This window comes from Pygocentrus nattereri, chromosome 4, assembly GCF_015220715.1.
Source record: "Pygocentrus nattereri isolate fPygNat1 chromosome 4, fPygNat1.pri, whole genome shotgun sequence".
NCBI classification, from domain to species: Eukaryota; Metazoa; Chordata; class Actinopteri; order Characiformes; family Serrasalmidae; genus Pygocentrus; species Pygocentrus nattereri.
This window is the reverse complement of record NC_051214.1, coordinates 33398150-33413934: the sequence shown is the minus strand read 5'-3', so window position 1 is coordinate 33413934 and position 15785 is coordinate 33398150. Positions and strand designations below refer to the sequence as shown.

At 40.1% G+C, this 15785-nt stretch overlaps 1 protein-coding gene across 3 annotated transcripts in view; it reads left to right on the top strand.

Annotated features, from left to right (window-relative positions):
• Positions 1-15785, top strand: part of runx2b (RUNX family transcription factor 2b) — a 49796-nt gene extending 34011 nt beyond the window's left edge. For 2 of the 3 annotated variants that reach the window (XM_037537631.1, XM_017681647.1), the window contains 3 exons: positions 7968-8141; positions 10846-11007; positions 14926-15785. In XM_037537631.1, coding sequence (XP_037393528.1) covers positions 7968-8141; positions 10846-11007; positions 14926-15413 — 824 coding nt within the window. In that variant the 3' untranslated portion in view covers positions 15414-15785. The remainder of the gene's footprint in view (positions 1-7967; positions 8142-10845; positions 11008-14925) is intronic. The other variant, XM_037537632.1, reaches the window with a different exon arrangement.

The following is a 15785-nucleotide window of genomic DNA, read 5'->3' as shown; positions in this document are numbered from 1 at the left end:
GTTGTCTCAGAACTATTTTAGAGCTATTTAAGCCATGCACATCTATGATGCGAATCTCCCATTCCACCACATCCCAGAGGTGCTCTATTGGATTGAGATCTGGTGACTGTGGAGGCCACTGGAGTACAGTGAACTCCTTGTCATGTTCAAGAAACCAGTTTGAGATGATATGAGCTTTGTGACATGGTGCATTATCCTGCTGGAAGTAGCCATCAGAAGATATGTACACTGTGGTCATAAAGGGATAAACATGGACATGGTCAGCAGCAATACCCTTAGTACCCTTGGTACTAAGGGCCCCAAAGTGTGCCAAGAAGATATCCCCAGCTGAAATCGAGACTCGTCAGACCAGGCAACATTTTTCCAATCTTCTATTGTCCAGTTTCTGTGATCCCGTGCAAATTGTGGTCTCAGTTTCTTGTTCTTAGCTGACAGGAGTGGCACTGTGGTCTTCTGCTGCTGTGGCCCATCTTCTTCAAGGTTCGACGTGTTGTGTGTTCAGAGATGGTATTCTGCTGTCCTTGGTTGTAACAAGTGGTTATTTGAGTTAATGTTGCCTTTCTATCATCTCGAACCAGTCTGCCCATTCTCCTCTGACCTCTCACATCAACAAGGCATTTTCATCCACACAACTGCCGCTCACTGGATATCTTCTCTTTTTTGGACCATTCTCTGTAAACCCTAGAGATGGTTGTGTGTGAAAATTCCAGTAAATCAGCAGTTTCTGAAATACTCAGACCAGCCTGTCTGGCACCAACAACCATGCCACGTTCAAAGTCACTTAAATCACCTTTCTTCCCCATTCTGATGCTCGGTTTGCACTTTGTTGCAAGTTGTCTTGACCACCTCTACATGCCTAAATGCAGTGAGTTGCGGCCATGTGATTGGATGATCAGCTATTTCTGTTAACAAGCAATTGAACAAGTACCTAATAAAGTGGCCGGTGAGTGTATGGTTTTTATTTAGGCAATTTCATCCAACATTGAACTACAGTACTGTGAAGAAGTCAGACAGCATTCTTCATTTATTTGATTTTCAGTCAAAACAGCCATTAAATGCAAGTTTTTCAGGTGGTATATCAGCTGAGATTAGATGTTAAATTAACTAGTTGAAAAAGAATGGGGAAGTCAAAGGAAAGAGTTGAATTTAACAGTATAGAGTTAATGGGACTCTTAACAACTGTGCAACTAGTAGAACACCAAACCTGTCATTGTCAAAGAAACAGTACTTACACCTTTCATGTTTGAGAGGGAGGAGAAGAGGTCAGATCTAAAAAAAAAATCCACAGGTGTTTCATTCCATGTTCCACGCTCAACACACTCTTAAAAAGATGGTTCTTCAAGGGTTCTTTAGTAAAGAAAATACTTAATAACGAACCACTCAAAGAACCCTTTGCATGATTAATGGGTTCTTTGCATTATGAAATGGTTCTTCAGAATGTGCTTTAGATGGTTCTATATAGAACCTTTTTGAAAAGGTTTCTTAATAGCACCCAAAATGGCTCTTTATAGAAGCATTTTCTTTACAAAATGACCCTTAAAACCATTGTTTTAAAGAGTGTGTTCAATAACAGTTTTGACCCTAAATTAAATGAATGAAGGTTGGCCTCTCACTTTTGCTCATTACTGTAGTTCCTCCACTAAATTCCATGTTGTTACTTGGCAACCAATTGCCTGTGAGATGATATGGTACACAGATACAGACGTGACACACATTTCAACTAAACTGATTGTGTGGTTGGAACTAACATGTATAAATGTGGTGTATCCGTGGTAATTCATGAACCATAAAAACAGGAAAAATGTTTTTCTTACAACGGGAGAACCTCAAGTTTACATCTTCGTATTAAATGGCCTTCAGTCAATTTTGCCTTATTTCACAAGTTCACTTCCTGCCATAGTCTGGCTCTATGGCCGAAGGGCAAAGTTCTGTATGTTTGAGTTGATGTTGCGTGTCTCGAACCCCCTAGTGAAATGTAAATATTACTCTCCCTCCCTAACTGCAATAACATGTGCAGTGCTTGAGGGAGTCTTCCGCAGACCCTGCTCAGCACTGCTCGAGGAGCCGTCAGCACATCCAGGGCTCCTAATTTACTGTTGATGAGGGTCCGCTCCGTCTCCCAGCACAGAACATCGCTTTTTATATGAAGCTCCAGGAAAGAAGTCTGCACAAAGCACATCTTTGTCCATGCTTTTTCCAAACTTCAATTTATTTTAGTATCAGTGCCTGGGCACAGCTTGTGGCAAAAAATTACAGTGAGACATACAAATTGGCCTTGTGCTTAAGGGCATGATTTGCACTCTATGGGAGTTTGAGCTCCATTTATGTTGCTCTGCCCAGTGGCTTTAATCGCATTCACAAATGGACAGTGCAATAATCAGATACAAAACTAATGGCATAGTGGATCTGTAGTGTGTATAATATCTAATCTGCCATCTACTATCTACTGTGCCTGTAATGCATGTGCTGTTAGAAAGAAGTAATCTCTCCCTCTCTCTTTAGATTACATGTTGCTTCTTTGTTCTCTGAGCGTAGTCAGATTAGCCCAGATCTTGTGTTAGCTGGCCCTTTCTGTGCCAACTGGACGGGTTCCAGCTTCAGCAGGAGTTTTTCTCTCTCTCCTGTTTGATATTTACTTTACTGCCTTCTCAGGGAAGCTGGTGCGGGCCTAGACAGACAAACAGGGCTGTTTTAATGGAAGAGGGAGGTGGGGGTAGTTCTGCTCAGGGCCTCTGGCTCCTTCCTCTGCTATGGCTAGAGCAGGCGCAGGGCACCTGTGGGCCCTTAAACAGCCTTGTTATGGCTCTCCTGTAAAGCATTTAGCAGTATGGGCCCATTGTGCCCACAGATCCCACTGATGGGGCACTGAAGGAAGGATGAGAATCAGTGATGACGCTGTAAAAGTTCCGTCTCGCTAGACAGCAGAAGGTGTTTAAATTTTATGCTATCATGCCTGCATGGCACATAGCTGCCTCCATCACTTCTGCAGTCTGAACCTGCTGTAGGGATGAGTGTTTTAACCTTTTTTGTTATTTTTTTGTTATTTTACTTTTTTGATGTCTGCATTTTTAAAGTACTAGCATTCAGATAACCCAGTGAGATAAAAAATTCATAGTGGTACAATAGCACCTAGAGCTACCTTAAGAAGTTATCTGAATCTGACTGTTTAGTTGATTTTGTGATTCATCTTTGTGTTTGTGTTCTTATGCGATATTATATATATTTTTTTTATATATATTTAACATGTTAAGATGAGCTACAGAACAGTAACTCAGAACCACACAGTTTGCACTGTACAAATGGATCTTCCATGTGCATTTGTTTTGATCCAGCCCCCTTGTTTAGTGACTCCACCCCTGATTGTCACCACCTGTTTCCCGCCTGTCCCTCATTATCCCTTTCTTTTATAAGCCCCGTGTTTGCCCTTTGTTTTCGTTGGTCTTTCTGTTGGTTGTACTGTTGTTTGTACTGTTGTTTGTACTGTTCTGCTTGTTTGATTCTGGTTTCTGTCATGTCTGTCCCCCGATCAATCCGTGTTGGCTCTATGACCCTGGACTGTTTAAACCATGACCCTGGATTTGCCCATAATAAAGAGTCTCTTATCTCCGCATAGGCGTCTGCCACCTTGCTATGCGTTGCATTCATGGTCAGTAAGAAACATATTTCAGAGGTACAAGATAACACATACATAACACCATGTAACAACCATGTAAATATTTACTAGAATAGGGATCGGCAACCTAAATGCAGTCCAACTTGGGAGCCACATTTTATTAAGGCAACATTTTACCATCTTGGCTATAATTGTGTCTCAGTATGTGCTTGTGTCCTAGTATAGACTAAAAAATATAAAACGAAAACACAGACTTACTTTACTCTGCTTTAAGCTGGAGCTCAGCTATAGCTGCTTTTCTCACATCTCCGTCAGGAAACTTTTCTCAAAAGTAGAATAATATAATACATTTTATTTATAAAGCGCCTTTCAAGAGACTCAAGGACACTGTACAGTAAAAGTGCAAAAAACAACAAACATAAAAACAAGAGATAAAACAATTGTTATAACAATAAAAATATGGGAGAAAGAACATAGAAATAAAACATAAGATAATAATAAAAACACAAGAAAGATAAGCTGCTCACTCATATGCTATCCGGAAAAGATGGGTTTTAAGACTGGCCTTGAACAATGGTAATGAACTACAGGTACGCAGCTCTAGTGGGAGTGCATTCCAGAGTTTGGGGCCAGCAACACTAAACGCTCTATCACCTAGAGTACGCATTTTAACAGTCGGGACTGCAAGGAGGTGCAAATTTGAGGAGCGAAGGGTACATGGAGGAACATAGGTCTGTAGCAGGCTACCTAAATATGCGGGGGCGTGTCCATGAAGAGATTTAAAAACCAGCACCAGTAATTTATACTGTATACGATACTGTACTGGAAGCCAGTGAAGATGCTTTAACGTGGGTCGAATAGATTCCCAAGAGCTTTTATGGGTCAGAACCCTGGCAGCAGAATTTTGTACATACTGCAGTCTATTTAGAAGCCGAGCAGGGAGGCCGTGCAGCACTGCGTTACAATAATCCAGTCTAGATGTGATAAAAGCATGAATAGTAGTCTCAGCAGCAGCAAATGAAAGATACAGGCGAATTTTGGAAATATTCTTCAGGTGATGAAATGCTATATTGCATATATTTTTAATGTGAGGTTCAAATGACAGTGTTGTGTCAAAGGTGACACCCCAATTACGAACCTGAGCAGAGGATGAGACAACAAAACCCGGAATAGGGAATGGAAGGGTACTGAGATTTCTGGCAGTCGCAGGTGAGGAAATCAGTATACATTCCAATTTCTTACTGTTCAGGCTCAAGAAGTTTTCAGTCATCCAAGCTTACATCAGTTAAGCATTCAAGTAGTACAGTGGGAGGAAGAGTATGGGATGGTTTGGTACAGATATAGATCTGCACATCATCTACAAAGCAGTGAAACTGAAGACCATGCCTACTAATAACGTTACCGAGAGGGAGCATGTATAATATAAAGAGCAGAGGGCCAAGTACTGAGCCCTGGGGGGCACCATGAGACACCACACATGGATCAGACCAAAAACACCCAATTGAAACAAACTGCTGCCTATCAGCAAGGTAAGATTGGAACCACCTAAGAGCAGTACCATTGATGCCGATCACATTTGCAAGCCTGGTTAGAAGCAGGTTATGATAAACAGTATCGAAAGCAGCAGAGAGGTCTAATAAAATCAACACATTCAACGTGCCCCCGGTCAGCAGCTAAGAGCAAATCATTCACCACCTTAACTAGTGCTGTTTCTGTACTATGATTCTTCCTGAAACCAGACAGGAACACTTCAAACGGTTCATTTGCTTCAAGGTGATCAGTTAACTGAGAAGCAATGGTCCGCTCTAATAATTTTGCCAAAAAAGGAAGATTAGAGATTGGTCTAAAATTAGCGAAGTTCTCAGGGTCTAAGCCAGGTTTTTTAGCACAGGGGTAACAGCAGCCAACTTTAAACAGGCTGGGACCAAGCCTGAAGTTAGTGTGAATTTATGGCCTTTGTAATAAGAGGACAGAGAGCAGGTAGGCAAGATTTCACCCACTGTGTTGGAATGGGGTCTAATTGACATGTAGTGGCTCTAGAGTTCATAATAAGCTGACATACAAGATCCTCATGAACAGTAGAAAATTGCCTACTCTTAAAATGTACAGATAGAGACTGAAAATTCACTGAAGGCATTGTAAGCGGAAACTGTGCATAAATTGAGTCAATTTTATGGTTAAAAATGGCCACAAACTGAGAGCAAAGTTCAGCTGATGGTGTTAAAGGAAAGCAATTCAGAGGACTTATCAACTTATTGACAGTTTGAAAAAGAACTCGGGGATTGCCATTTGAGCGTTGAATGGCATTTGAATAGTAGTTTGTTTTTGCTTTTTGCAGTTCCTCTTTGTAACAGCCAACGTGATCTTTGTACGCGAGGGCATGCACCGTCAAGCCAGTTCTCCTCCAGAGACGCTCAAGCTGATGACCAGCAGCTTTTAGTTTGCGCAGCTCTGGTGTGTACCAAGGCGTGGGCTGTGTGAAGAATACATTGCGAGTTTTTAATGGTGCCAGAATAGTTCTTTCTAAAATGACTCTCAAGGCTGAAGTCAGCTTCTCTTTGGCCAGCTTCTAGTTCGAATTTTCCCATTCCACCTTAAATGGTGCCTGAAGCTCCAGAATTTAACTGCTGCATCATTTAAGGTGGAACGAAAAAAAAAAAAATAGAACAAGATTAAACATATCAAGAAACCAGCTGGAGTCCTTATAAATGCAAATATGTCTGTCCATTTGTCTCTAATTATCAATGTTCATCTTGAATCTTTCTCTTCTTTGCCATTCTGTTAGCTACTAGCTAGGCAGGATTGATTGCTATGTGACCGGCAACCTGTGAACCAGTCTTCATGGTTAAAAAGCAAATTAGCAACATTTAAAACCATATTTGAATTAACTCCAGTGATTAAGACCATTTATTGTTGGATGTGTGTGTTATAAGGCTCAGCAAAGCTTCATGTTACTGCAACAGAGGTTAATTTTATTTTTAACCTAAAAATCTAATTCTGCTGTGGAGCCACATGTTACTGTCCCCTGTACTAGAACATAGTGTTTTCTGAAATTGCAGTATGTTATTGGGTTTTTTCAGCTGTAATCATCACATGTAGCTGTTTATGGTAAAGTAACGGCAACTGGACTTTAACAGGAATTGCTTTAATTCTTGGTAATTTTGATTAGATGTTTATGTTACCATACTTTTTGTGTAGTGTATCTACTGTATTTACTTTTTTACTGTAAAACATTTGTTGTTTCAACTTAAAAACTAACATCCCAAAATCCAAAAAACAACAAAAATTTAGTAACATCAATAATAATAGTAAGTTACAGAACAGTAAGCTGTCTTACATTCCATTAAGTAATTATTTTAAGTACAATAAAATCATAAGCCAACAAAGTTACTTACTTTTTTTACATTAAAAATACTAAATCGTTTTTACACTATGTAGAAATACAGGCATATACTACTTAGTTACTGTCATTTTAATGGCGTATACATAAAATGTCTTATAGTCCAATACTGTATTTTCTAAGTATGAAGCCTTTCACTGTATTTTTTAGTTTGCACAATTTATTTTGCAATTTTTATTCCAAACTCCAAATGCTGCATTCAGATATCCATAAACATAAGCAAAACATCTGAGATGAGACATTCATGTATTAGAATAGTGCCTTAACAGCATGGACAGTGCTGGAAAAATATGAAGCAAAGCTAAAGTATGTTGAGCGCCTCTCATGTGGAAGGTCTTTTGACTGCATATGGCAGAGTGATACACACAAGAGTACATTGTAGATTAATAAGCCAAGCTGAATTTGCCAAAGGACTGAATGAAATGCTCACTCAGAAGGAAATGGAACACCTGTCTCATTTTTATCCATCACAAGCCATCTGAGAAGCTGGCATGGTCCAAAATGGCAGTTAGCTAGGCCTGAACCTATTAATACAGATGGGAGATTGTATTAGACTGAGACAAAGACAGCAGGCTTCATAGAACCATTAATGAATTACAGTTTTGGCATTTAAGGTCCAAAAGGTCCTTGTGCTACAGCAAAACACCATATTTCTGTCACTGCATTGCCACTGTGAGGATTTACTGTCTTAGTGTAATGAATAATTCAGACAAAACCAAAGCCCTTACTACTAATTTATCTACTTTTTCAGACACGACAGCAGTATCTACAGTCTAGGAGGAGTGTAAAAGGTTTATGGCTGTTGCCTTTTGTAATTGGTTCAAAGCTGAAAGATGTTGCTGTGCATTCTGTTTTGTATGACTGATATTTTGTGGCGTAAATATGGTGATGATGAAATAGTCCTGTGCAGGACTCGGCAGCATCAGCTCATGAGCGGTCTTTTCCAAATTTCAGGGCACCGGCCGAAGTTGGATGACTCTCCCAAGCCAGGCCTGTTTTCTGACCGCCTGAGCGAGATAGAACGCCTCCGGCAGACCACCATGAGAGTCGCCGTGCCAACGCAAACTCCACGACCCTCCCTCAACACCCCCAACTCCTTTTCTCCTCAGGGCCAGAGCCAGATTTCAGGTACAAGCAAAATTAAACTTTACTCACTGTTATTGCCTCTGCTGAACTTTACCATTATTGGTTCAGGCTTCTTCTTTATAGACGGTCTACAATTTAGTGTATTCTCTTAGTATTTCAAGAGAAATTAACCCTTTCCCATAACTAAACAACTGAAAAGAATACTGAATAGTTCTTAGTAGTCAATAATAGGTCTAATCTTTAGTAACTGAATAATAAGCCTACATTGATAGAAGTAATTAATTAAATTTACTTGATTTAAATGCAGTTTTGTCCTTTAGTTTTAGTTTATGATTTTGTACTTTTGGCAATGATGTGTCAATGTAATATGTTTTATTCGTATGTTCATATAGATATGACACACATTCGACTCTAAAATTCAGTGCATCACTTTTATCAGTGTGCAGTTAAAGAGTTTAAGAATAATAACAGAATTATAAACCAGCATAATGTAAACTTAGAAAAGTAGTTTTTCTTTCTCTGTGTATTACATCAGAGCATTAGCCACTCTGGTGTCACTCATACCGATGTACTGGTGAAGTCTAGCATGCAGAGGTTTGTGGAAGCTGAGATATCACACTGTGAGGTGGTGGAGAAGTAGAAACACTGTGAGTTCAGTGGTCAGTATATGTACAGAAGAAGGCTTCTCATTTGTCTTTAGCTACTGTTACAAATGCGCATATCCTTGCCTATAGTTGTTACTATACTTGACTGTGCAGCACCAGTCTGTGTAACTAAAAGCAACGTAAATGGGTTGGACTGCGCAGCAGCATTTGATTTTGGTTTAAACAGTAAAGATGTAAGGATTTCATCAACTGTGATTGTCATGGAGGTAGCACCCAAAAATAGGTGTAGGTTAATACTCTAAACTTGTCTAAATGTAGTTTTACAAAAGAGGTTAAATACAGTTCTGTGCAAAAATCTGAGAGCACCCTTATATTTATTTCATTTCCAGTCAAAACAGCCATTAACCAATTTTTTTCAGCATCAGGGAAAAAAGCGGAAAACACATTTAACATAATATTAACATGATATACAACTATATATAATATAGTTAATGTTTATTTAGTGTGATCATGCTTTGCCTTTATAGTAGCTTCCATTCTTTATTGGAGACTTGCTTTAAGTTTTTTAAAGAAATATTTTACCAAATCTCTGCTGTTGCCGGAAAATTTCTTTTGACGTTTTTCAGTTTTTGACATAATTTGAAAATACCTATTATCCTTTCCATTATATGTAAATTTCATGATGCATGGATTAAAAGAAATGACCCCAAATCACTTGAAAAAATGTGTGATTACATTGACTTACATTAAAAGTGAAGTGTGTTTTTTCCTTCTCCTGTAAAGTTACCAAATTGGAGATACAAGGTTTTCTTCTGACAACAGCGACAACAATATATATATATATATATTTGTGGCCCAGTGTCCAGCCCGCAGTGTTATTGTGTCCAGCCCACAGCGTTATTGGATTGCCTCTATGTCCTGCCTTGTGTCGGGTAAAGAGAGCTCCCAAGGCGAGAGGGCGAGATTCAACAGCAACTAGCATAATGCACTCAGTCATATAAGTTCTCTCACTTCTACCAGATAAACATGACTTGTATGTGTGGCACATGCCCTGCCCAAAATATCACATATGTTTAATTGAGGTTTCTGTGCATAGGAGCAGATGCAGTGTACAGACCCAGACTGCTTCTGTAGCACTTTGTACACTTTCCCACTATATGTGCCTATAGTGGAGCTTTAATGGGCCAACTATTCAGACAAACCTCCAAAAAGCAGTAAATTATTTTTTAAATCATAACTAATCATTTTACGTGTAAAAAATGTTATACACAGTTTCTGCGCATTTTCATTTCTGTTTTCACAACAGACAGTAACGCACAACTGCAGCTCACGTCTAATCATGCATCACATTTTCAAGAGCCAATCAGAATACATCTGATACATGTAAATATATTTGTAAAATGGTTTGCAGTTAAAGTTTTAAATCCCATTTCTGAGTTAAATTTTTCTCCAAAATGTTGTTGCCTATTAAATGTCATTGAGAGCTATTTTTTATATTTAAAGATCAAGCTTGTGAATTTTTTTATGTTGTAAAATTAATTTATTGTGAGTAAGAGTATTTTTTTTAAATCATTTTTTGTACTTTTGTGAGAGAGAAATTTTCAAGGCACGTTTGAGGTTTGAGTAATTGCTTGCATGAATGTCTTTTTAAAGAGGAGCACAAGGTCAGTGACAACACTGGGAGCAGCTTTGGTTGGAGGGAGACAGCTCTGACTTATTGGTTTTAGATTGGAAAGATAGAGGAGTTGAAGTTCTCATTGTTTGGCTTTTTTCATTCTGATTATTCGAATCATTCTGAAAATTACTCAACTACTAATACACCCATAGTGGCAGCCTCAGTCTACATGGAAATTGGATACTTAATAGACATTTTGACTGGAAATTAAATAAATGCCGGGAGTCTCTGACATCATTCATTGTTCTATTACAACATGAATTCTGTCTTTCAGTGATAATAATTTTGTTAAAGTATTTTATATAATTTTTTTGGAAATGATGTACACACTTAAGTAAATTTAGTGCATCACTTTGGCACTTTCACTAAAAAATGCAAAAAAGGCAAAAAGTGGGAAAATGAGATCATGTAGGGTTTAATCTGAGAAAATAACCTTCCTTCTCTTTGTTTGGTCACACTTGGTCAGACCACCGCCAGTCGCAGTCTTCCCCTCCATGGTTTAATGAGCAAGCGTACCCATCATACCTGAGCCCCATGGCATCCCCCTCGGTGCACTCCACCACCCCTCTGTCCTCCAGCCGCGCCACCGGCCTGCCCTCCATCAGCGACGTGCCCCGCCGCCTCCCAGGTAACCTCCAGCCTCAGCCCCCCTGCAGGTGCGGCCCCTTCCCCTCTTGCCCTACACTGCCCTGGCCTGGGATCCATGGGGGGGCACATACTTTTAGCCATTTAACTCTGTTTTATATAGCTCATGTAGTTTGTAGCTTTGGAAATACTTGCTTATCTTATGGTGCGTCAAAGTCGTGTTAAAGCGTTGCGTTTCACTCAGTGTTCAGACCTTAATTGATTACAAATGTAATCTGACATTAGCTGTGTTTTTATTGGCTTATTCTGCTGTGGATGTGAAAAACGAGACATTCTTGAAACTTCAGCTACCAGCGAGTGATGGAAAGACCTTTTTTTCCTGAAGAGATTGTTTCCTTTTTCCTCCACCCTCAGTCTTTGATCCTGTGCCGAATATGGTTAATAACAGACTAAGACATAATAACAGGCCAGTGGCGGGCAAATAAAGCGGCTTTACAGCAATATAGTTCCGAAACGGTCTGCCAGGGAACCCAAGCCTAGTTGGTGCAGGAGCTAATATGCTAATTTGTCCTCTTTTGCCCTGCACCTACCCAAACACACACGTTTAAAGCTTAAATGTGGGCCGACAAGTTTCTCCCCCCCAAACACCTGTTTGAGCATGGGCCAGGTGAATATTTTCATGCTTTTTTTCTTCCTGCTCTCGTTCTTTCTTCCATGAGAGCACAGAGCGGCTGCAAGTGATTAAATGAGCGGCTCCCTGGTGCGAGTAGTGCTTGGCAGCTTTTGGACGCATGCCACCTGCCCTGTCAGGTTCGATTAGTCTGGTTATGTCAGCCTGTAGCATGTAGCACAGCATACTCAATGCCCTCCCTGCTAATAACAGCCATTATGTGAGATAAGGCCAACACTGTTTGACACATGCTGTTGCCAGCCAAGCAAACAATAGTTCAAAAAAATCCTCCTGTAAATTGCGGACACTGTTGTCAAATGTCATTACATTCTGTCGTTGACTGAAGTTGACAATGTAATACTTTCTAAAAGTACATTTGCCATGCATGGCAAACTTTGTTGCAAAACCAACTTTTGCTTAGTGCTGCTTAAGCAGAAAGGGCCTACTAGGATGTACAGAGTTAGCATCTGTTTTTGAGTCCAGTGCTGTCTCTTCTCAAGTATTGTGGCGTCTAACATCAGCGACTGTTTAAATGCAGCCTAAACATAGCGTTTATGTGTACATGTGCGTGTTAAAAAAAAAAGTGGGTGGGGGGGGTGCTTTTAGCCATTCTGCCCATTATTCAGAGCACACCCTCTTTCTTGCCTGAGGCTACAAAACCATTATTCTGAATGCCTCAAATGAAAGAAGTTTAATATAAAGGAGAAAGAAAGTCAGAATGGGGGCGGGGGGTTACATTTGGCGTTCAGTACACGGGAGCGCTAGCGACAATCCATGCCTCTGCAACGCGCCCACACATAATCATAGCCCCCCTGAGTGTAGACATGGTGACAGGAAAGACGCCTTGTGATTTATGATAAGAGTGCTTTGCCTGGGAAATGGGGGCGGGGGTGCGTTTTTTTTCCTCCTCTCCCTCACTTTTTGGCACAATGCTGGTGCTAGGAGCGGCCCATTAGTGGTTTGTGACTTCTGAGGCAAACGGGAGAGCCAATGAAGGACAGAGGGCCGGATGGACGAGGTTCTAGCCTGGGCTCAGAGTATCGGAGATACCAGGAGCCCACATCTGAGACCAAGTCTGTCTCCTTGCGATGCTTTGCGCTCCCCTCAAAAGTGTTTCCAAATGTGTGACTACTTATGCAACGCGACTGCATTTTAAGCATACTCCATAGCCAAGTTAATGTGGACACACAAACGATTTGCCAAAGTGATATGCATACCTAAGTATACGCAGACCAATTTTAACATGTGCAGACGCACGTAAACAGGAATATAAATAAGCCTGGCAATGTGAACACAGATGAGGAGAGGCACATAAGCATCCACATGAATACACATACACACGAGCTTGTCGAAGAAAACCCATAAACAAATTTGGTCAATCCAGTGACTGTTTGTGCCCTTTTGTTGTGCAGTGCTGTGAGTCGGTCTAAAAGCTATAGTAAACATCATGAATCCTGAGAAAAAAAACTAAAAAGATTTATTACAAAGTTATGGCAGTCTGCACAGTAGCTACTGGAGCTCACTACAATATATTCAAGTAACTTCAATCACGTATTTAGAAAACAAGTTTTAACTAGTTTTAAAATGATGGCACAAAATAAATTACACAGTACCCTTAACCCAACCACAGTTTATCAGCCAAAAACAGGTTTGGTGGCTGAAGTTCTTTAGTTTTCACTGAAGCTACATGACTAATGTAATTAACAAGTATGGGAGGCTTATGACCACTAATTCACATCATGCAAACTGCAAGCTTAAATCACCAGAACCACACTGGGTTGATAAGTAATCTCTGCTTATGTGGTTTCTGGCACTGTATGACATACTGTTATCTGTAAAAACTGACAAAAGTACACCGTGTAAGATAATTCCATGGTTTAACTTAAATAAAATAGTAACTTGGTTAATTTATTCAGAGTATGTTCTAGTTCATTGAACTTCATGTAGCAAGTTGACAGAACAATAATCTGTTTTACATTTTGTTAACTTATTTTCTAAAGTTCACTGAAGTTCAGGTTACTAATAATTTGTTGTTGTCCAAAGGAAAACAAGTATCTCCAAAATGCTAACTTTACAGTAGAGGGTGGAGGGGAATTCTTAAGTTAATCTAAATAGATTTTATTCCAAGTGATTTTGGAGCATTTCTGTTGGTTGGTCCGTCAAGAAATATTCAGACGATGTAAAGGACAGCTGTCGTGTTCAAATCATATAGAGAAATAAAAATCATCAAAATGGAGATACATGGTTTTCTTTTATGATTTTAAGTTAAAATACTGAATGATTTTTACAGTGTAGAGATAACTGCTACTACTGTTTTTAGCTATGCGACATAAGCATTTTTTTCCAATTTTTGTATAACAGTGTGTTATGCATACATAACAAACTAATGCGAGATTGTAACCAGTTGGGCACAAAGGGCAGGGGGAGGTCCACGTTTTATACATTCCCCATATGAGCTGTGTCCCATGATGTCTTCACATTAGGCTATAGCCTGCTGTTGACAGCAGCACAACAATGATAACAACACCAACACAGCGACTTATTAATACAAGCTCAACAAAATTTTAAAAATATCAGTGGAAATATCTGTGCACTTGACCAAAGTAATAGCTCATAGCATCTGTCACAGATTGAATGGCAGACAACAGCAAAGCAGGTATTGATTTTAATAGTGACTGGCAGTGGCAACATTCCATCACAAGTTCAGTTTTTCCAAATTTTGCCATCAACCATAGCTGTGGAATAAACTGGATTTTGATTTTCTTCTGAAACAGGTGCTGAGTGCTCCTAGGTAAAGTTCAGGTTCTCATTCATACATTGCAACACCTGAACTTCAATAAAACCACTCTATAATAATAAAAATTCTATAAAAAAACATTAGAAACAATTAGTAATTAGTAATGCTATCACCATGGCAACATTCATATGGTTTCTTGCGCCATTGGTTTCATACAGCCATTGTCAGCTCTGCAATGAAGTGTAGAAAGACTGACCTTAGAAGTCTGGCACATTCAAAAATGTTGCAGAGAGCGTGATGATTTTGACTGACCAACAACATCACAGAAAAGAAATGAAAATGATATATCTGAAATATCATTATCTGTAATCACATACATGTATTTGTTGTTATGATGCTAATGTATGCTCATTGCTTCTAGCTCCAGTGCAGAACTACAAAAGCAAACTTTAGACACCAAATATGTCTTGGCCTTTTTGCAAAAGAAATTATTTTAGCATGTGATCTGAATGAGTCCACATGATTAAGGGTGCATCTGCTGTGTTTGTCTGCAGGTTCCACAGACCTGAGTCCTTTCCCTGGGCAGTTTGAGCGCCAGTTTCCTGGTTTCTCCTCCCTCACCGAGAGTCGATTTTCCAGTCCTCGAATGCACTACCCAGCCACTTTCACCTACACGCCCACCCCTGCCACCACAGGCATGTCCCTGGGTGGTGCCCACTACCACACCTACCTGCCCCCGCCATACCCTGGCTCCACTCAGAGCCAGAGTGGACCCTTCCAGAGCAGCAGCACCCCTTATCTCTATTACGGGGCCTCTTCTGGCTCCTACCAGTTCTCCATGGTCTCGGGGGGAGACCGCTCGCCCTCCAGGATGCTCCCCGCTTGCACTAGCGCATCCACAGGGATCACCTTAGTCAACCCCAGTCTCCCCGTCCAAGCTGACGGTGGGGGTGGTGTGGAGGATGACGGCAGCCATAGCAACTCCCCCACTGTTCTGAACGCAGCTGGGAGAATGGACGAAGGTGTTTGGCGGCCTTATTGACCAAGAACTATGTTGTGTTAGTGCAAAGGGAGCACGAGCTAAAGGACCCTGTGCTACTTGTACAGGTGAACTCCAAACCAATGACATGGTTTTAAAGCACAAACCCCACCAGGATTCCCGTCCTACCCATCTGAGCTATTCCCTTTTTTCCTTTGATTTTAATCTTAAAATATTGTTTGTCATTTTTTTAGTATTTATAGTGTTTTTCTTTTCCAAAGGAAGTATTTTAAAGCAAACTCTTGTGACAGTTCTTATTTGTATAATTGTAACATATGGGCCATTACTCCGAAACTGAAAGCGCTCAGTCTTATTTACAGTTAGTAAATAAATAGGGTTTGACTGATTTGTTAGCTCTCAGTCAACGCTGTTAGA